This window comes from Engraulis encrasicolus, chromosome 1 (genome assembly GCF_034702125.1).
Source record: "Engraulis encrasicolus isolate BLACKSEA-1 chromosome 1, IST_EnEncr_1.0, whole genome shotgun sequence".
Lineage (NCBI taxonomy): Eukaryota > Metazoa > Chordata > Actinopteri > Clupeiformes > Engraulidae > Engraulis > Engraulis encrasicolus.
In genome coordinates, this window is record NC_085857.1 from 57682361 (window position 1) to 57706079 (window position 23719).

At 41.1% G+C, this 23719-nt stretch overlaps 1 protein-coding gene across 2 annotated transcripts; it reads left to right on the plus strand.

Moving 5' to 3' along the window:
• The first annotated feature begins 1417 nt into the window (after window positions 1-1417).
• On the plus strand, window positions 1418-23285 carry LOC134455649 (zinc finger protein 260-like). 2 transcript variants are annotated; one of them, XM_063206868.1, is made up of 4 exons: window positions 1418-2237; window positions 5106-5198; window positions 15465-16089; window positions 16357-18048. In XM_063206868.1, the coding sequence occupies exons 1-4, from the start codon at window positions 1976-1978 to the stop codon at window positions 16994-16996; spliced, it is 1620 nt and encodes a 539-aa protein (XP_063062938.1). In that variant the 5' UTR covers window positions 1418-1975; the 3' UTR covers window positions 16997-18048. The 2 variants fall into 2 exon arrangements, with proteins under 2 accessions (XP_063062938.1, XP_063062930.1); XM_063206860.1 differs by lacking the exons at window positions 15465-16089; window positions 16357-18048 and adding an exon at window positions 18627-23285.
• Window positions 23286-23719: the final 434 nt, after the last annotated feature.

Below are 23719 nucleotides of genomic sequence, written 5' to 3' on the forward strand. Positions count from 1 at the left end.
AGGATTCCCTCCTGCACTTAAGGCTATATTGAAGGTGGCCACCCTTACTTCACCAGTCTGGTTTATTGCTAAATGCAAATTGTTTCACACTAGATGAATAAGACATTTCATTTTCAACTACACTGTGTCACCAAAACACCCTGGCATTTGCAACAGAATAAACAGAAGAGCAGGAATTGACAGCTAAGTTAATTGCTAAATCAAAATGTTAAAGTGTTTCCCACAAATTCTGTAATAATGTAACTTGCTAAATTATTATTGTAAAATGTAGGTCTGCACTCTGCAGGTCCTTAAAGGTGCACAAAGTAGCCCTAGGTCCTCATGAACTACCAATTTGGCAAAAGTGCACTGATGCACAAATAAGGGTAGCTGGTCTTTTCATGAAATTGAAATTATGCCTTTTCACTTATTGTTTCACATCGTGCCTGGAGGTCTATTGACAATGTCGAAATTGTCTAAATGTGTTAATAGTGAAGCCTATTTATTTATCTATTTAATAGGGCTGTGGGGGTTAAGCACAGATGACATTTTATCTTATAGACTACTTTTTATGTAAAGTATTTAGAAAAAATACACATTGGTTGCATGATATTAATGACCAAATCCGCATGTTTAGGTGAATAGGCCTGGTACCTATCTATGCCATACCTTGTGTCATAAGGCCCAAGATTTAGGGGAATAAACCACTATGAATATAGCCTACCATACGGTGTATGCATGAAAGACAAATGGTAGCCTATGATAAGGTGGGTGTGCACACCAGGGGGTGTCCCACATTGTCTCTCAGAAACTTGTCCCCCTTGGAATTATCAGCAGGTGGTCAGTGGTCACCCTGGTGGCAACATTAGGAGACTTGGGTGAGAGGTCGGAAAGGATCACAGACAGTGTCACGGTGTAGCCTACGGTAGCTTCTTCTTCTTCTTCTTCTTCTTCTTCTTCTTCTTCTTCTTCTTCTTCTTCTTCTTCTTCTTCTTCTTCTTCTTCTTCTTCTTCTTCTTCTTCTTCAAAATAACCTAACCACTAACACACCTTGTACCTTTTGGCTTTGGGGCATTTGTCCAGCTTTTCACTTTAACAAATTAATCTTTTTCTTTAAAGAATAATTATTATTGCAAAAAAGGGGGGAAGCATTCTCGTGAAGAAAAAAATCTGTAGGCCCTTATGGCCTAATGTTTAATGCCATAGTAAGATGCAGAATTATTGCACTTTTAGGCAGGGAAATAAGGTTTTTGGACAGGACAATATTTAACAATTATATATATATATATATTAATATTTGCAATTTTTAACACATCACAGCAACACCACAACAAATATATACACTGCACTTTATTTTGAAACGGAAATGGCCAGCGGCGGCCATGTTGACAAAGTTGTAAATGTCGCTGGCTTCACGCAGCTTGAGTCCCAAGTTCCGAGACTAGCTAGCAAGCAGCTAAACACCCGGAGCGATTTTGGACAATGCATGTGATCCTCCCCAACCCATCGGCGGTTACGGGAGTGGAATAAAGTCAAAAGCACATTCTAAGTTTTGCTTCAATGTGCTTTACTTTGATGTTAGACGTATTGCAGCCCGTTTTTGGACTAGTATCATATGAGCGCAACCGAGGAGACGACATCGAAGTTCAGTCAGGCTACCTGTGTTTACTAACATGGATAGTGTGATAACGGAGGATATCCGTGAGTATGCTACCAGAGACCACGCAAAAGATGTTGGGAACTGTGTTGACCCTCATTTTCGGTTTCCGTAGAATAATCTAATTCTAAAAACTGAAATCGGATCGCTGTAACAGTCAGTCAGCCGGTGCCCGAAGAATCGACAACAGTGGCGGCGCGAGGCAGCTGAGGACTGTGGATGTTAGCTAGCCTACGATAATGACTCTTCTGCAGGACTAGAAGTCTATTTTGTCACAGATAGAAACTAGGCTGCCTGGTTTTATTTTTTATTATTATTATTTTACTGTTTTAACCAAGCATGGACTTCTCGTTTATAAACTCGGAGGGGGCTTATATAGGCCAGAGCCCCGGTGAAGACCCCGGGGAACCTGCAGGCTTCTCCCCAAGCCCCAAGGCGCTGCATTCGGCTACATTACTGGAGGGGAAAGTGGAAAGAGACAACAATGAATGTGGGTACGAGAATGCGTCTTCGGGATCAGACACGGGAGAGGAACAAGAGGAAGGACTTCAGCGGCCTTCATCAGTGTCAGGCAGTTCCGACGGGGAAGGTTCTCAGGACGGTAAGCAGCTGCTCCCAAACCCATTCACGATTCAGGGTGTTCTTGAGGTCCTTCATTTTCAGTGCATTACTAAACATTAGGCCAAACTCTGCCGTACAAAGCTAAAGTTCAATAATTTCATATTTTGTCAAAGGTTTAGGCTGAAAATGGTCTTAATAACGCTTTCTTTGTCTTATGACAAAGCCTTATGGTTCAAATGTTACATTATTACATCATACTTAACTGAGGTGACGCTTTTAGCCAAAGCGGCTTAGTTATTTTACAGGGTATTGGTTACAGTTCCTGGGGCAATGTGGGGTTAGGTTAGCCTGGTCCTGACCATCCCATAATACTACCATTTCATAGTGGAGCCAATCCTTTGGCGGAAGTACGTAGGATGGCTTGCGAGGCTAGGGTTAGGTGCCTTACTCAAGGGCATGTCAGCAACCGATGGAGGTGTAGGGAGAGTTAAGGCCAGGAATTGTACTGCAACCCTCTGATCTTAAGGCGACCTCCTAATCATCAGACCTCGGCTGCGCCAGAAATGCAATTAAGTTATAGCCTATTTCAGGGGACCGAGAAGGTGGGGTCTTCCTGAAAGGTGGCTGCCTTCCATACAGGCCTAAGTACAGGGGAAAGTCCTGGTTTGTGTTCCTAACTTCCTAGTACAGCCCTTGGAGGACTTTTACGATCACTGGAGAACTTTTGAAGTGGCCCCTCGAATGAAAAAGGCTCCCTGCTCCCTGCCCTGGTTTAGATTAAGGGGAATTACTAACCTTAGGCCAGGGGTGGGAAACGGTTTTCATTCGAGGACCACTTCAAATTTTATAAAGTCCTCTTTGGGCCGTAGGCTACCGTGGCCACCTTTACAACAGACCCTATTATCTATATCTGTGTCAAATACAAATAATGGACAAAGACACACAACAGCATAACACATGAATATGGGCCGACAGCCATGGACACAGAGACATAAGGGCAGTGATGGGTAAGCGGTTAGGGCGTCAGACTTGTATCCCAAAGGTTGCCAGTTCAACTCCCGACCTGCCAGGTTGGTGGGGGGAGTAATCAACCAGTGCTCACCCCATCCTCCTCCATGACTGAGGTACCCTGAGCATGGTACCGTCCCGCCGCACTGCTACCCAGGGGCGCCACTGAGGGCTGCCCCCTTGCACGGGTGAGGCATAAATGCAATTTCGTTGTGTGCAGTGTTCACTTGTATGCTGTGGAGTGCTGTGTCACAATGACAGTTGGAGTTTCCCAGTTTCATGCTTCCACACTACCCTTAGGTCTGCTGTGCTCTTGTCCAACAACTTGCCTTGGTATGGCTGTCTATGGTAACAACCGTGCCCTTTAGCCTTGGAAGATATTTGTGTTTTCTTGCATAGATTGAGTCCGGATTCACTGGTTATTAGTATGCTTGCCAGCGGCATATGTGCGTGTGCGCACTGAGCATGCATGAAGGGGCAACGAATGCATGGAGGGTAAGCATACTCCAGCAGTTTCTGTGGATGAATACATGGGTGTTCGAAGTTCGAACATGGTTCAAAGATTAGCAAATGGGGCCTAAAGCCTTGCTGAAGGAAGGCTCTAAAAACAGACAAATCTGAGAGTTTCAAATCTGGGAAAGTGGAAAGGAAACTGGAGCATTCTTCCAAATGATTCCCTTTACTAGTTTTGATCAAAATAGAGTAAAACACACTTTTGAAGGATTTTGCTAAAATAGCCCATCCACTGCCATTAAAAATTTCAAGCATATTGAGCCACCATTTAACATTAACCAAATTTGCTAAGATTTTACACGGGCGTTATGTTAATGGGTGGGAGACGTGACGCCTTGTTTTTTCGTAACATTTGTTAAAAACCTACAAAACTGTTATTTTCCTTTAAAAAACAAATGTCAATGAAAGATGTGGTACATTATGTTTCATATTAGTCTTAGATGAGAAGAAACATTTTTGTTAAGATTTATGTAAAGGTTTATATGTCAAATTTCCTGCGGTGTGACTGTAACATTAATGAAACAATATGTAGTATGTCAATGTTTGTGAATGGGCAGCTGCAAGGCCAACTACAAGGGTCTTAAAGACTGGCTCCTAACCAGTCAGTACCTCAGTTATTGGAGAGTGCTGTGGAAGTTTAAGGTGACTCTTAACCTCTTAATATGTCTTCATATTGCAATCTTTCTGTCACGCAATGCTTAGGTTCATTTTATGGTGTCCTGTGGTGTGACTGCTCTTATAGGAGGAAAAAAAGTTTTTTTTATTAATGAAAACACAGATTAAGATTAAACACACTCTCATTATCAAGTTAGCATGAGCTCAGATGTCAGTCATGTATACAAAAGGATTAAAATGGCCATAATGCAGTGAATTCCCTGTAGTGTGACTCCGTTTTCCTGCGGTGTGACATGCCTATGCTCTGTGTTGATGCAGGACACATTTTCCCAAAAATGGCAAAAATAAGGTGAAATTCCACAGACCACTAAGTGCTTTATTTTTTTCAATTTTTTTCCAATTTTCATCCATCATTTTTTTCAGGAATTTGAAAAACTTTTTTTTTTTTGCGTTACGTCAACCTTAAACGTCAACCACCCTAATACAAAGGAACAATTATGCAAAAGCAGAGCAGGATTTTCAGACATTGGGGTGTTCGATGCACCCTACCACACACACAGTCACTGTCTTCTGTCAGCTTCAGATTGTGTCACTACACACACACACACACACACACACACACACACACACACATACATTCATTCATTCGCTATCTTCAGTCAGCTTCAGATTCTCTCTCTCTCTCTCTCTCTCTCTCTCTCTCTCTCTCTCTCTCTCTCTCTCTTTTCAACTTATCATAATAACCAATGTCCCCATTGTCCACCTGCTGCAGGTCCTGAACCACCAGAGACATCAATGGGAGATCGGCAGGTCAAAATGGAGGAAGAGGACGACTGGCAGGAAGACAGCGATGACTACCAGACCAGTAAGTAAAAATAACAACAATAACTAGAAATGCAGTCAGAGTGAGCAAACCTCCGCCAAGGATGTTGTTTGATAGACCATTTGACTATGTTACACTGTATTTTTAGTTTATTTTTTTTTAACCTTTCTGCCTTCTTTTAATGGATTTAGAAACTGGAATGTCAAAATCTACCTTGTCCCGCAATTCAGTTTGCATTCACTAGGTGCATCTTTCTAAGCTAGCAATGGTGAAGAATCTTTTTTAAAAATCCTGGTTCACCATCAACATTTAATCACGTGTTCCTTTTGTCATTTCCAATAACTCCTCAAAATTCCATCCAAATCCGTGCATTACATTTTGAGTTATCTTACAGATAGACAGACAGACGTGACCGAAAACATAACCTTGGTTTTATAAAGAGGTTTTCATGACACTCAAAGTCGCTTTTGAAAGTAGACAGCTTTAATTTAGCCATTTAATTCTTGGGTATGACATATCTCAGTAGCATATGTTTTTTTGCACCTTGAGTTATATTTAGGTTCAAGAAATATCATTAGGTTTGTATACATGGGCACTTCTGATCCTTCTGATTAGAATAGGGGTATTTTTTCAATCCGATCAGGAATCCCCTTGTATACAGCCCGATCTGAGTAGATTTCTTTGATCGAATCAGAATTCTAATCGGACTAGAAGAGGTGGTGTAGTCCGATCAGATGGTCCATGTATACACTCTATTCCACTTGGTTGTTTGTGACGCAATCGTGTCACATATTTTAACAAATGAAGCTCTGGTTATCCTATAAGATTTTCACGCCACATAAATTCATCCCAACTGCCCCTTCTCTGAAGGTTTTTCATTGCAAAGAAACCCAAGTTAACTACAAGAACAATTGTTTGCACATGTTTGTGATAATGATCATTTAACCATGTTGTGCTAGTTATGTTAGCGATTGGACTTCTTTATTTCTGATTCGCATATAGCCTACGTGCAGACATTGTGGCATTCCCCTCCCCACTTTCTGGTCGCAATTGTTTCACGGAATGATTTCATTGTTCCAAAAGCCACGCTAACTAGAAGAAAATATGTTTCACAAGTTTGTGTAAACGAATGTCATGGTCATTAATCCATATCGTCTTAGTTCTAGTTATGTTAGTGACTGTCTGGACTTCTGGAGCTTGTTCGTCAGTGCGCTTGGGGCGTAAGTAAACATAAAGCTCCGCGTTGCCAAATTAATTCAATATGTTCAAAACATGCGATGCGATGCTCTCATGACAGCTTTTGGGTTAGAATGGCTTCTTCTCTCACTTGTGGCGTCTCTCTCTATATTAGGGGTGGGCGGTATGGCCAAAAATGTATACCTCGGTTTAATTTTAGCCACGGTATATATCACGGTGCATATCTCGGTATTTAACATTTGTGTAAAATTGAAGCATTCCATTGCAAAATGTCCAAAATACCTTTTTTAACTTTTGCATTTGCATTTTTTTTTACATTTGCATATTTGGAATGTGTGTGAATTCTTGCCATTCAAATCTTTTGAAAACAAACAAAAGCTATGTAAAATGCATTTTGCAATGCAATAGGCTACAACAACACTTGTCAATTTCACCAAGTCTAGAAGGGGTTAAACTAGGGAAAGGAGGAATGTCAAACTGAACATGGATTTTATCCAATAAATCGTTCATTGGACCTTTTTTTCTATTTCTGGAGTTGCTGGGGGTAATTTGGAAATGTGTGCCTGCATCTGTGATTATGCCAAGCCTAATGGTTAAGCTGTTATTGTTAAAAGTTAAAAAAACGAACTTTCACATGAGGCAGCTAGCTATGCATTGTAGAACTAATGCACTTAAATGGCAGCTATTACTGCAGCAGCTGTTAGCGTGCTAACGTTAGCGAAATCGCTAAATCACATTTTAAACAGTGAACAGTCATTTAAGTTACTAACACCCAGCCAGATATCATGAATGATATTACCTCAAGTGGACACAGTAACATAGCCTACAGTAAGTAAGGCTGGTGCAAATGTAAAGCAACCAGTGTTAGCACATAGATTTAGCACATTTCTGTTGTCAGACACCAGCATTGACATGAATGACTTGGGCTGTTAGCTTCTAACTTACTTTTCATACACCACTTTACATTCAATTGTGGAGACCAGAATCGAAATCACATACAGTTTAAAACAATAGTTCACTACACTAACTATACATTTTACACTTAAAGCTAGGGATGCAAATTATCGATTAATTCATTAATCATTAGTTGATAGTGTTATCGATCGACTTTCGATTAATTGATAAGCGGCGTTTTTTCACCTGAATTTCATAGGGCCTTTTAAAATATCAGCTAAATAGTTAAAACACTGAGTTCAAAAAGTATAGGCCTATATTGTTAGGCCTATATTAAATTATATTATGAGAATTAGGCCTACATTATGATCATTAAGCCCATATTGTATTTTATTGTATTATGTTATATTATATCATATATTCCTCAAGTAATTATGCATTAGGAAAAGAAAGCAGACATGTTTTCTATGGCATCTCCACACCACCTTTGAGGGGGCATTGCTTGGTTTCACCCAGGAGTGAACTAGTAGCCCCACGCCCCCTCTATGTCGCCTTGCAGTTGCCTGAGATATGATGACTGACAATGTTGAGTGAAACGTGATCAGATAACTTGTCTGCGGTGTGTCAGCCAGCATGATCAACCACAAGCATTTTAATTTTATACGCTTCAAAATAAAGACATGCTATCTTTTGGGTGGTGTGTTGTTGTCCATAATGCATAGTAATGTCAACAAAGTTCGTTTCTGAACAAAAAAAGCTATTTCCTGTGTCTGTAAGGAGAGCTAATAAGCTAACAGGCTCCATTGAGAATGAATGGAGCTATGACAACAACACTTACAGCTAACATGGATTCACCTGAAATTGAACAGAATGATGGTGCTCCTCTTCATGCATGGTCATATACTACCATGGCCAGTTCAGCTAATAGTAGTCTTGATGTCTGACAGGGTGTTAGTGATTAAAATTACAGCTCAAAATTTGAAATGACTACGTTTGTGATTTCGCTAGTTAGCACGCTAAGCTAACATAGCAAGCTTAACCCTACAGTGAAATGCTGCTTGCAGTGACATTTGCCTGTCTTGAAAGATCGTTTTTCTCATAATTCAAACAGTAACAACTTACACAATTGGGCTTGGCATAATCACAGATTCAAGTACACATCTCCAAAAGACCCACAAGAACTCTAGAAGTTGCAATGACTATTTAATAGATAAAATCTGCGCACTGGTGGATTTGGACTAGAACTAGAACTACTCAGTCTCTAGCGCCCTCTAGCGATTAATCGCGATTAATACATTTTGATCGAGCAACCTCTTGCTCGACAACTAATCTAAAGTCGATTAATCATTTGCAAATGAGATTGTGCTGCTGTTTTTCTACAACCACATTTTTTGCTACAACTACGAGAGACAGATTGATGATAGATTGACGATAGATGATTTCTCCGGCAAGTGCTCCCCACATCAATTGCCACTGCTAGGAGAAGGGACGAAGGTCCACTTCTCACCATTTGGAAACTCCAACTTCCATTGTCGTTGTGACACAGCACGCCAAAGCACACAAATGCACACTGCACACAACGGAATTGCATTTATGCCTCACCCATGCAAGGGGACAGCCCCTATTGCCGCCCCAAGGGACCCGGATGGTACCATGCTCAGGGCGCCTCAGTCATGGAGGAAGAAGGGCAAGAACACTGGTCAAATTACTCCCCCTACCAACCTGGCGGGTCGGGAGTCAGACCAGCAACCTTTGGGCTACAAGTCTGACGCCCTAACTGCTTACCCATGACTGCCCCTATTTATCGCAACAGGAGATACAAGTTGCATCATCAGGCAAAGAGTACGGATGGATGAACAAGAGAAAGGTAAAAACTCAATTATTTCACTTAGGAGGGGAATTCACTGTTTTCCTCCACAAATGGAGGTCTCATTAGTCGCATTAGTCAATATGCCATGACTCAGTTGAACCCATAGCTATCGTAATCATTCAGTAGAAAACAACTTGGTCCACTTCGTAGGGCAAAGGATGACTGGAGCACACATGCAATGTTTTTTTCAGTTATTTTATTGTGGTTCAAGCATTTCAAAAAATGAACACAATAAAATAACTGAAAAATGTATCCTGTGTGCTCCAGACATCCTTGGCCCAGTCTCTCCAAAGTGGACTGACTTGTTTAGTACTGTATGATTAGGATAGTTATGCGTTCGACTGAGTCATGGGATATTATACCGGTGTGTGTCTGGCTGTAAAATGTCTTGCATGGTGCTAATAAGTACAACAGGGATAGACAGATCTCGATGTACAGTTTTGCTCATAAAAATAATAGCAGTCCCTTTACAAGTGAGTTAATGTCAAGATTCTTCATGAGCAATTGGGGACTCTGCACATTCTCTGAGCATCCTAAACTAATATTTTGTTGCATAATCATGGTTTCTGCCAACAGTTTCACATCTGTGGTGCATGGAGCTGACCAACGCCTGGCAACGGTCAACAGGTATTACAGCCCAGGTCAATTGTATTACATTCCAAAATTCCGCTAGGTTTCTTTGTTTTTCCTAATGACCAGGATATTTTGTGTCAGCCCACAAGTTTTCTAGAGTAATACGTTCAGGGAATTGTGCTGGCCACTGCATTAGTTGAATGCCGTTTTTCTTGAACCATGATTTTGCTCATTTGCAGTGCAAGACTTCAACTCCATGCACCACAGATGCGAAGCAGTAGTCAGAAACCATGGTTATATAACAAAATATTAGTTTAGGATGCTCATCAAAGTTGAATTTTTGAAAATATTTTTTAGTTTGTACGGAACATTTTTGAGTTTCCCAAGACAGACGTCAACATTGCTATTATTGTGGACATGGCGTTTCCTCACTGTGTGAAATTCCCCAAATTTCCTGGCTTTGAATAGAATGTGCAGTGGTCCCAATGCATTTTTGCTCCTGAAAGTACAATCTACTTAATTAATTTAAGTAAAATAATTTTGACATTTACTCAGTGTTGTTAAAGACCCTGCTATTTTTGAGCGTAACTATAGACATGATATTTGTCTAGTTTTCTGGTGCTTGACATAGTAATCATAGTCTTTTCCCCCAGTTTTTTCATGTGATATGTGGCACTCGTGGTCTACTGAAGAGATTCTTAACCATTGGGCTACGGCCCCAAAGATGGGCCGTGCTCAGAAACGTTAGGGCCGTGGAAAAGTTTCAAGTACACGAATGGAGAATGAGAAATTACCAACCGGGTTGAAGTGTAATTTGCCGACGTCTTCTCTCCTCACGTTTTTGAAAATATTTTTTAGTTTGTACGGAACATTTTTGAGTTTCCCAAGACAGACGTCAACTTTGCTATTATTGTGGACATGGCGTTTCCTCACTGTGTGAAATTCCCCAAATTTCCTGGCTTTGAATAGAATGTGCAGTGGTCCCAATGCATTTTTGCTCCTGAAAGTACAATCTACTTAATTAATTTAAGTAAAATAATTTTGACATTTACTCAGTGTTGTTAAAGACCCTGCTATTTTTGAGCGTAACTATAGACATGATATTTGTCTAGTTTTCTGGTGCTTGACATAGTAATCATAGTCTTTTCCCCCAGTTTTCATGTGATATGTGGCACTCGTGGTCTACTGAAGAGATTCTTAACCATTGGGCTACGGCCCCAAAGATGGGCCGTGCTCAGAAACGTTAGGGCCGTGGAAAAGTTTCAAGTACACGAATGGAGAATGAGAAATTACCAACCGGGTTGAAGTGTAATTTGCCGACGTCTTCTCTCCTCACGTTAAGTTACAAAATAAGTGACTGAAAGGTTACTCAAAATTATTCTGTTTACTGACAAAGCAAACCCGTTATCCTTGTGTCCCCAAAAATACAATTCTTTAAACATTTTTTCATGATATTAGGCTGCAAAGCTTCCGTTTTTGGCACCCTGCCGTAAGGCCGAATAATTTCTGTTCTCGCGTTGCATCTGCACATCACTAAGTAAAACCGTCTTGAATCAGCAGATTCATCACAAATCGCAAACAGAGCTGTCACAGATGTCAGAGAAGCATCCAAATCCATGAATGGCTCTGGACTGATGCACTGTTAGTGGATTGGGTTTATCATTGAATAAAGAAGAGTGAGGTCAATTAATGCAGTTTTTCCAGGCCTAGCAGGATAAACAGGATTGAATTATTTAAAATAATATAATAATAATAATAGGCTACATATAATGTGTGTGGGGATGGGCAATATTAAATGGGCCTCGGGCCACTCTGCACCGAAAAAATGGGCCTCAACGTCAAAAAGGTTAAGAATCCCTGGTCTACTGGTTTGGTAGTCAGTCCTGGAATCAAAAAGGTTGCATGTTTGAATCCCATTCTCTCCATGGCTTTAATACTGTGCCATTTTTTAATAACCTCATATTACACCTCTTGAGTTAAATGATTCAGTTTTACATTTCTTCTGCACTTCCAGCTGTTCTCTGAGTATGGCAGTGCTGGCTCATATCATTCAATGTTAATGGCTAGCATGTTGGTAAAATTTGCACTGCCATACCTGGAGAACGATTGAAAATACAGGAAAAATACGATTGAAATTCCAGGGAAGCTGTACAATAAGCTTATTTCCAGTATTACTTCAAGTGCTGTTGAGCAGGACACATCCCAACATATCTCCAGGGACTGTAACAAACAGCCTGTAATAATTGTAAGTGTCTTTGGATAAAAAAAATGTAATCTTATGGCAAAACGTGTTTTTGCTGCTCATTGTGTTCACTCTCAATGTGCAATAATGGGGATAGTGAGACTCATCTAGAATAGAAAAATAATAAATAAAAAGGTAAAAGATTCTGGTGCCACACGGATGTCTCTGGAGGGCTCTGATGAAGACGCATACCGAAACGTTCGTCTTACTGCACTGATAAAATAAACAGAAAATAGACATCCGTATGGCACCAGATTCTTTTCCCTTTCTACTGATGATATAGTCCTCCTCTGGTTGCACCGGGTTGTTAATTTAGAAGCATGGAGTGCATATCTCCTTTGTTTTACAAGAAAAATAATAAAGTTTCTCAGTAATCAGCCAAGGTAGAGCAACTTTTAGAGAACTGTGTACTTTTGTGAGATATTGAATTAAATCTTATATCGCCAATGATGTCTAGCCTCACATCACAAGGCTCTAAGCCAGCGGTTCTCAACCTTTTTCGTAAGCCTCCCAACGCCCCCCTTGACCACATCACAAGCCTGCTAACTCCCCCCTTACAATGGAAAATAAAATAGACGAAGGTGCTAGATCATGGGAGCCATGTGGGAACTGTATCTGGCAAATATGGCATCGTCATGTATTTATAAATAAAAGTATGGATTCCATATTGAGCTGAAACGGGACACAGGACATTAAAATGCGTTAAAATGCAGGAAATTACATCTAAGAAATACACATTTTTCCGGGGGAGGACCCCCAGACCCCCACCATAATGAAGTTGACAGTTGGCAACAATGTGCCTATTATCAATAAAAGTAATAACTTGACAGTAGTACACTGTAAAATTGTTGGGCTTAATTGAAGTACATACTTTTAATTGTATTACATACTTTTAATTGTATTCAGTGTTTTTGAAATGGTATGGCTCTCACGAAAATGTATTTTTCAAATTTGGCTTTTATGGCTCTCTGCACCAAAAAGGTTCCTGACCCCTCTGCTAGACTGAGATGTCAATGATGCCTCGCCTCACATCACAAGGCCATAAGTAAAAGGAGAGGACGGCTGTTGCTAGACTAAGTGTTTCTCAACGGGGACGGTGAGAAGGATACAGCTGAGTGGGGACGGGGGTTAGTTCACATTGGGGGACATTAGTCTATTTTATTTTTCAATAGCTGGCTTATAATGAGGTCAAGGGGGAGTTGGGAGGCTTATGATGAGGCCAGGGGGCGTTTGTTCAAAAAAGGCTGAGAACCACTGTGCTAGACTAAGGCCACACCAATTTAATTTGTTGGTTCTCGGATTTTTTCAGGAAAAAGTTGAAGCGAGAGGGTGAAAAAAAAAAAAAAAAAAAATTAGTCGTGTGGTAATGCCACAGATGTAATAAGGGGACTGTTATGTTATACCACCTGTATATCAGCCTCACATGGACCTCCAAAGGAAGGTGCAAGACAGGCAAACACCTGGACATGGAGAAGGACAGTGTAAAAGGGAATTAAGGCAGCCAAATAGACCAGGCACAAAATTAGCTCATAGGGCAATTATTATATTAATCTGGTTTGAATAAACTGAGATGATTCAACAGTCTGAAACCGCAGTCTTCATTGAACAAGACAGCAAATACAGCATTGTGACCATATCAATGGAATTACAAGCTATAAAAGTACAACTTTAGAATGTTAGACCACTTACAACAGTGACCAACAAGCACAAGTCCCAAAATCAATAAAATAAAAGACCAAAAATAATGTAATCTCACTCTTCTTTGAGTACAGAATGTGCACAAAATACTACTAGTAACAGAAAAAGTTACAGTAATTAAATTTTAACAAAACAAACAGTCCAATCTGATTCAGATTCTTGACTTTTTCTTGGCACTTCAGGGCTCCAGACTAACTTTTTGCGTTGGTTGCACTGGTGCGCCTAAACATTTTTTTAGGTGCACCAGCACAAAATTTATGTGCACCCAAATGTTTTCACCACCCCATACACACACGCACTCAGCTTTAAAAAATAATAATTAAAATAATAACAATAGCAATAATAATAGCAACAACAATAATAATAATAATAATAATAATAATAATTATTATTATTATTGTTGCTATATTTTAAAAGACCTGGAGCATTTCATGTGCTATAGACTAGTCTTCCAAATGTGCTCTTTATAAAAGACATGACAGTAGGCTACCTAACACATCTTGACTACAAGCAGTTTGGCTGGTAGAAAAGACCAAATTAGTAGCCTTTTAGGCAGTATGTGTTTGACTAGTAAGATCAACATACCAGCCTTTTCTGCAATAAGGCTATGCACACGGCACAAGTACAGAGTTACAATATGAAGATAGATGGATGGATGGATGGATTTTTTTTTAACAAACCCTGCTAAAAATGTCATACTTTTTAAAATCATTAGGCACAAATAGCCTAGCCTATGTTTACAGTGGAATCTGAGGTGAATTGGGTTTTGTCTATTTGCCCGTTTTTGAGCGCTCTCCCTCTGCATAATGAGTGTGGTATCTTAGCAAGCGCTACGAACAGACACGACAGCACTAGTGCGCTGCGTCTGCGTTTTTGTGTGGCAATGCGTTTTTGTGTGGCCATTTAGTTTTCCCCCGTGATTGTGACTCTCTCGTGTTTAAAATATCCTCAAGTCATTTTGCTGTTTTTACCGTGATAGTAACTCTCTCCTCCGTTGCAAAACTCGCTGGCACATGTGAACTCGGATAGTTGAGCGAAGTCGAACATTCTATTCTGAAACGTCGGGCTGCCTGTGAACGAGGAAGGGGGAGAAATTAAGCTACCGGTAACCCGGGGGGTTGCTTCCTCCAAGTGGGACCATAGTTGTTGTATTACTTTTTTTAAACTGCTATCCCACTCCACTAATTCCACTAAGAGCCATACTGTGTTTCACCGCTGCTACTGCTAACCCACAGGGGCTTCAACTTGCATTGCATGTTTGTCTGTAAAACGATTTGAATGTAACGCGTTTCCTGATTCGCTAGTCGTAATCGGCATGTTGAAAGGAGTGATTTTATTGGTTCTCTACGTCACATGACCTCCAACTACTAAAGAGACACCTCTCCGTTCATGAAAACATGCAGTCTTCGGGTTTTTTAAGCGATTTCATTTTTTGGGGTATTGAAACTGTTTTTTTTTTTTTTTTCATTTTGATACAAAATACAAGCGGCGAATCCGAGAACCAACAAATTAAATTGGTGTGGCCTAAGATGTGGCTCATGTCTGCGTTTGAACTGTGTAGAAAGCTCTATGTGCACCTCAACAGCTTTTAACAGTAGCATGGTAACTTTCATATGGTTTCAATATTTAACTGAGTGACATGGACAGAGTAATTACTAATGGGATTTTATTTTATTCCATAGTTCTTTATCTTATTTTTATACATATCTATTTATTATTTATTATATTGACTGTGATGTGTGTTTGCGTCATGTGTCTTTGCCCCACTACCAAAGCAAACTTTCCAAGTCGAAATGCAAATTTATAGTAATGATGACCTTCTGTCTGTTTGCAGGTGATGACGCAGAATGGAATCCATCAAAAAGAATTGGGAAACCTGTGGCCAAAAGAAGAGGAGAAAAGACTTCGGAAGAAAAGTCGTATCAGTGCAACACTTGTGAAAATTCGTATACACGCTTACAAGATTTGAAGAGGCACCAGGCATCTCACACGGGGGAAAAGCCCTTCCAGTGCACCTCGTGTGGAAAAGCTTTCGGTCGAAAGGATCACGTCTTGCAGCATCAGCGAACTCATTCAGGAGAAAGTCCATGTGCGAGTTGCAGAGAAGTCTTCGCACACCCCTGCGCTTTGAAAGAGCACCAGAAAAGCCACACTGGCACTGGGGGAAAGAAGAAGAAGCAGCGGCAGGCGTGCCCTATGTGTGAGAAGACCTTTTCTACAGCAGCTGTTATGAGAGAACATCAGAAGATCCACAGTGGAGAAAAACCATATCAATGTGCCATATGTGGAATAACATTCTCACATGTGTCTGATGTCAAGAGGCATGAGAGTGCTCACACTGGAGTAAAGCCTCATCAATGTGGCACTTGCGGAAAGAGTTTCCCTACAACAGACCGCCTTCACCGCCACCAGAGAACCCACTCTGCAGTGAAACCGTATCAGTGCAGCACATGTAAAAGGTGTGATTTCAAATGGTTAACTTCTTTTTTTCACCGGAGTAAAGCCTTGCTGCAACAGTCATGACTGATAAAAGATACTAAGCTGCTAGTCGGATCACCTACACTAAATACTGCACGTATTCATGCTTCATATGGTTGCCTAGGCTTTATGTATTTCTATATGGCTTTTCCATCATTTTAATCCAATATTCTGTTCTGCTCCACAGATTTATATACGTAAAATGTGCGCAATGTTGCTTGAAAAAAAAAAAACATTTGTCATTACAGATCTTTTGGAACTAGAGGGGACCTGAAGAGGCACGAGGCGACCCACGGTGGCGAGAGCGAAAAGTTGTATACGTGCGCTTGCAAAAAGACGTTCAACCGAAAGGACCATCTCTTAAAGCACCGACGAAGTCACACCGGGGAAAAGCCGTTCCAATGCACCGTTTGCGGAAAGTCTTACGCCGTGAGACGCAATCTCGTCACACACCAACAAACTCATTCGGAGGAAAAACCTCACAAGTGCAGCAGCTGTGGAGAAGCATTTGCGAAGCGCAGGGCTTTAGAGAAACATCAGAAAGTCCACACGGGGGAAAACCTGCATGTTTGTTCTATGTGTGGGAAGGTCTCTGCTAATGCGCGTGATCTAAGGGAACACGAGAGAATTCATACGGGAGAAAGACCTCATCAGTGCAGCACCTGTGGAACAGCCTTTAGACGCAAATGCGACCTCCAGACTCATCAGAGAACTCACACTGGAGAAAAGCCATATAAGTGCACGACATGTCAAAAGACCTTTGCATTACGGAAGTACTTGGAGAAACATGAGAGAACACACAATAGTGGACACGAGGGCTGTAACGATACTTTTTCCACTTCAAATTCCTCCAAGGGCAGTAAAAGTTCCCTGAGGGCCGTACAATGAACACAAACCAGGATTTCCCCCTGCACTTAAGGGCTATTTTGAAGGCAGTCACCTTTAAAGGAACAGACCACCCTTTTTTGATTTTCGCATATTTGCAGTATTTCCCACCATTATTCATGAATGTGCATCATAACATCTGTTTTTTTCCTGACTGAAGCATAACAGAAAGTAGAAAGTGTCTATTACGATACTGCCTTCTTGCACCACGATACAGTATTGTGACTCTGCGTATCGCAGTTTCTCGGTTCGACACAATATAATTGCAGCCCTAGTGGACACAATAGAAAAACTCTTTAGATACAACCCCCCCATCCTCGCCTTGTGCTTGTGGCCTCGTGCTTCGCGTCTGGAGAAAGCCGTTTCCCCACTGTCAGCCCAGGCACAACAATTTTTGAGAGACTTTCCCACTTTCACAATACTGATTGAAAATGAGAAAATGACCTTTTCATAGTGCTTTTGTGAGATGTTGAATAAAAGATCTATCGATCTATCGCCTCACATTGCGAGACCACACGCACAAGGACAGGAGGTTAGATGAAGAGATGGACCCTGTGAATCCTCTCAGGAGAAAGGCCAACATTATCAATGGCTGTGGGCACCAGGTAACCCACCAGCAGCCACATCCCAATGGAAGACCTAAAAATTGTTTGAAGAGTTTGTTAGATCTATTTTGTGGCACATTTTCCCAGAGGAAAAACAAATTTTCCTAAGGTTTCCTCCTTAGGTCATATCCTCTCTATTTCTACAAATATGCATGACGTGAAATACTTAAATCACAGTAGTTCTTAAAGGTTGGTGCTGGAAAAACTGTGTATATGGCATTAAATCACATTAACGCATCAGTCACTCAGTGCAGTTATTGCGTTTTTGCTACACCATGTTCTACACAGTACATGTTAAATATAATCAGTGTCTATGATATACTGCATAGTAAGTATCAGTGTGCAACTCATTGCCACGTGAATAAGAGGTGTAAAATTGTCTGATTAAAATGATCTCTTCTTGTTGTAAATGTTGACATGTTTCTGATTTATTGCAATTAAAATGTTCCAACTTTTTCATCTTTGTCTTCAATTTATGCAGCACTGAGCTTGAATCGGTCCCTCCAGGAATTTGCGATGTTACGATTTGCAACTTTTTTTGTAACTTTAGAGAATTTTCGCGAATTCCGGACGATATCGCAAATTTTACCAATCACCGTGATTTCCCCGCAACTTTAGGCACCTTTTTGTGTGCCTTTAGTTGTGTGAGCTCAGAAATGGACAAAAAACATCAGGCCATGGTGCCATCTCTCTCCTCCGCTCACCCTCTCACTCACACACGCATGTACTGGAATCTATAGGTCATAAGTTGCTTTTGTTTCACAGTGCCTCAAGTTAAGCCTCAAAAGAATAGGCCCACTGTGCTTTAAAATTAATTTATGAAGAAATCAGTTAATTTTCAACAGGGTCTGGTGGATTAGAATGTCGATACCACCGAAGCACCTAATCGTGCCATGGAAATCTACGGGTATTTTGAAGAGTGAGGGTATATTCCTAGCAATTGTATTTTATTCTGTTGAGATGGCTACACTGAACTTGAACTTGATTTACCAGTCGCTGTACCAGGCTAACAATGACCTTTTATCTAGTTGCAGGGACTGACGCAGATGGGGAACCACCTCAGCAGACAAACGGAAATCCTGAAAAACCATACCCGTGTACAGTTTGTGGAAAGACTTTTACGCGGAACTGCGACCTCATTCGGCATCAGAGAATACACAGTGGCGCGAAGCTATACGCATGTGCATCGTGTGGCAAGACGTTCACCAGGAAAGACCACCTCGTGAAACACCATCGCAGGGTCCACACTGGACAAAAACCATACCAGTGTACCACATGCGGAAAGGAATTTCAGCGTAGTCAGCACCTCAAGAGTCATATGATGGTCCATGCCAGAGAGGAGGAGCCGCATCAGTGCAAGGCCTGTGGGAAGACCTTCACTCGAAACGCCAATTATGTACTTCACCTGCAAATGCCCCCTGGTGCAAGATCGTGTCGATGCAGCACCTGTGGAGAAGCCTTCGAGCTCCCCTGTCTGTTGAGGAGACACCAGAAAATCCACACTGGGGAAAAGCACCACGTGTGTTTCACCTGTGGGAAAGGCTTTGCCGATGCACACCAGTTGAAGATTCATGACAGAACCCATACTGGGGAAAAGCCATACCAGTGTACACAGTGTGAAATGGCTTTCACACGTAGGTGTGACCTCAACAGGCACCAGAGAGTCCACACTGGTGAAAAGCCATATCAATGTGATGTTTGTGAAAAGGCCTTTGCGCGAAGAAGCCACCTAGAGAAGCATGAGAAAACCCACACTGGAGAAAGACCATACGAGTGCACCATTTGCGGAAAGGCTTATCGAGACAAGTGGTTACTCACGTGTCACATAAAAACGCATACTGGTGAAACACCATATCAGTGTACCACGTGTGGAAAGAGTTTCACTGCGAACGCCAGCCTCGTCGAGCACCAGCGTACTCATTCTGGAGAAAAACCACACCAGTGCACAGTCTGTGGAGAAGCCTTTGCTCACCGCAGCTCTTACAGGAAGCACGTGAAACTCCACACAGGTGATAAGGACCATGTGTGTCCTACATGTGGCGTGGGCTTCAATAACATTGACGACATGATGAGACATCTAAGAACCCATGCAGGAGAAGAAAAACCATACGACTGCAACATGTGTGGTGAGACCTTCGCCCAGGGCAGTGCCCTCAAGACCCACATGCTCACTGTCCACGCCGGAGAAAAAACTCATCAGTGCGGCGTATGTCCGATGGCTTTCTCACGCAGCTGCGACCTGAAGAGACACCAGATGATTCACACTGGAGAAAAGCCATACCAGTGCGCAACGTGCCCCCAGGCCTTCTCAAGACGGAGCCACCTGGAGAGACATGAGAAAACTCATACAGGAGAGAGGCCGTGCGAGTGTACAGTGTGTGGGAAGGCCTTTCGAGACAAGTGGGATCTCAGAGATCACCAAAAGACGCATAATATAGATCAGATAATAGATAAGATAAAACATGATGGTGAAATGTCCACACTAATGTAATGTAGTGTGTTGTACGTAACGTAGCCTCAAAAGAGCGTCTTTGCCTAAAAGATGTCATTGCCTTGAACACGTTTCTTAATCGTCATTGGAGCTGCTCAAAGTTGATTGCTTCCTGACAAAGTGGATGGGGTTCCAGATTTCTCCGGAGCTCAGACATAATAATTGTATTGCTCCTGGCCGGTCTAATGTAGTGTGTGTGTAAAGGCCTTTCCCTTTGTACTGCTTGTTTTTTTTAACTGTGTGTGCAGAGGTGACTGTTAATATTGTTTGGAAGGAATAGGAGACTTCTCTCTCAGCCAACAGTACAAGTACATCGGACTGATTCAGTAGTGGTTTAAGAAAATTGAGTCATTATTTATATATTTCTTTCAATATTGAGTGAGGAGGAGGGCCGGATGTGGCCTCTCTGTTATATATGGTAGCTACGGCTGTAACAATACACCCAACTCACAAATCGATTCGTACCACCATTTTTGACCTACCGTTTGATACACCACAATTTTTTTGATAATCATTTATGGCTAGAGTAGGTGTACAACAGGCTACTGATGTTTTTTTTTTCAGTTTGAAAATTATAATGATATTGATGTCACGCTTGGAAGCATCATCATCATCATCATGTGTGGTTGTTTCCTGGACTGAAGGGTAACAGAACTATGAAAGGACGTATCATAATACTGACTTCTTGCATCATGATACAGTATCATGACTCTGCATATCACGATTTCTGGATTCGATACAATATTGTTACAGCCCTAATGGTAGCCTATGAATATGTAATGTATGAAGTAAGTGTAAGTAACGGCTTTGGTAGCACAAGCAAAGAATTTTCTAGTCGTGTAAGACACATCAAGCCCATGCATTTCTTGGATCGATGTGATGTCAGGTGAACGCCCCTTCAGGAGAACTTTGGAGACTGAAGGTTGAGAATAAATGGAGTTCCCTTACCGCTGTGGATGGCTGTAGCGCACATCTGATGCAAGTCATCACCAAAGCCACAAAAATAGAAGAAGGAGGGGACAAAGCCCCCTTAGGAGACCGAACTTTGAATGTCTTTACATTGGGTAGGCAGGGTTTGGGGTATCTTTAGCCCTATTCCGACGGGACTAGTTTGAGGGGGGGACTTCCTGTAAAACGGTCCGGAGAAATGACCCTTGGTAATACTAATCCCGTCCGAATGCGACCCTATGTTAAGATGTGTGGTTAAGTGCACGAAATGTACAATATATCCAATCTCTCCGGGCTTGCAAACATTGCGGCCTTGCCGTAAACCAGTAATTTTGACTCAGGGAGTTGCTCCAAGCTGTGTTTGCTGCCAAAATCAGGCAGCATGGTCAAACTCTCCAAATGAAAGGACACGCATGCAGACGCATTAGAATGGATTTTGAAGGTTTAGTAAACCAACAGGCAATTATTAGAATTGTTCCACGGGACCAAATAGGTTAATATGCTCAAAAATCAATAATATATTGGAGTTGTCACACGCATGGTGACAAGTGCAGTCACAACGGTGCATGATGAGTAACCCCTCCTACTTTCTGTTAGTTAACTGAGATATTTCAATACAGTCCGAATCGGCCATTTCTATTACCCATGTCCTGAGATAAAAATCACATTTCCCCATGTTCTTACTTAAAACTAGTCTCGTCAGAATAGGGCTTAACTCTGCTAGACAATTCTGTGGCGCAACTGTATTTGTTGTTTGTTTACCATTTTCATTTGTCTTTGCAATCAACCTTTAGGTAAGCCACATATTTTTAATTCAGATTTAAGCTATGAAATAAGTGAAATATTACCCAAAGAAAGTTTGATTTGTTGGGCTAGTTTGTATGATGAAATATGTTTTGTGAATGAATGAAAGTGATTTGTGAATGTAGCATGTAATAGCCTTTTAGAAAGTTTTTTTTTTTTACTCTTTGAAAACCTGAACATTTGAGTCTTCAAAATCAATCCTTTAGATGTGTGATTCAGGGGTCCGTTTCTCGATTCTTGTCGTTGCTAACCGTCTTAAGACCGTCTTACCATTCCCTTGGATTTAGTGGTGAGTGTCGCTGTCGAGAGAGGGTTGAGTCGCTCTTACGAAGGCCGATGCTACCGTCGGTATCAAAGACACTTTCGAGATACGGACCCCTGATTCGGATTCTGTATGCAAATAAATAAATCAACCATCATCAATCCCGAACCCCTTCTGTGTCCGTCAGAGTCATTCGCTAACGGCTGTGCTCCCTGTTAGCTGCCCACTCACACAACAGCCAATAGGAAGTGCAAGAGTCCTGCAAAATGATCCAGTTTGCTGACCCATAATTTTTGCAGAGAAGTTCAGCTTGTTAAGTAAACAGATAGTTTTGAGCAGTTCCAACACACACCTGTTTGATGTGAAGTGTAAAAGCTTCAGGGAAGACTGCCAATCATACATGATGTGCAGGGAATGTGTGAAGACACATGTACCCGTTGTTTACAGACACATTGCCATTTCGTCATTGTCACATATTGAGAGATTGGATGATATTGTGTTGGGAAATGACCCAGACTGGATTCGAAACTGCCTCCCCCTGAGCAATGTTGCCCGTATGTGGTATGGTGACTTAAAGATATAAGAAATAGCTTTTTGTATTTACTTGTGTTTATTTTTTTAATTAAGAATGCCATTACTAGAAAATGGCTGCTGATAATATATACAGAAATCTTAGCTCACAGGACATGTAGTTCGTTGGTTCAGTTATTTACAGGGCAACTCATCAATGGAGCATATACCTCATAACATTATTCAGCTGAATTCCCATACCTTCAAATAACAAATCAGAAATCAATATATGAATGCCAACTTAACGTGATAGTTTTCTTGTTTTTTCTTTCCCTTTTCTTTGCTCTGTCTGATATGTTATTGATTTTTTTGTGATGATTTATGAGGAAAACATTCACAAATTGTCTGCATTATTTTTATTATTATTATTTACTTTTTCCATGTAAGTTAGTATGTACTGTACTGTACGTAGGGCATGTCCACTGCCATTTTGGTTTGCTTATATTTGTGTTTTTCAATGGTGACTATGAATGACTACAGGAAGAATAGTTGCCGGCGCCGCAATGCAAAAGCTAACAGGGATCAAATAAACAAACAAATGTCAGAATCGAAGTAATCATTATTGCAGTTTCCAAGATGATCTGAAAATGAAATAAAAAAAGCTTAAATTTACATTGGGTCTCCATTACATTGTATGAATTCAGTGGGGTCCATGTCAGATGACTTTGTCCCGTGCTCGTCCAATGCTGTCAGCGGCCCTGGGCTTACATGTAGGCCTCGGTATACGTGTTTTGATATTAAAAAAAGTGTATCGACATCTTTCTTGAGCCTGTATTACACTTGTATTGTGCTGTCATGTCCCATCATGTATTTCTATTGTAAATGTGAATTGCTCTGAAAAGACAAAGTGTGGTATGAATTAATAAAGGGTAGTGTCTGGGCTGCCTGATTTTTGTAAATTGACCAAAACTTACTGTTGCTATTATTATTATGTTACACTTAGCTAATGCTGATACACCAAAGCAGCTTACAATTATTTACAGGGTATTGGTTACATTCCCTGGAGAAATGTGGGGATAGGTGCCTTGCTTAAGGGCTCTTCAACC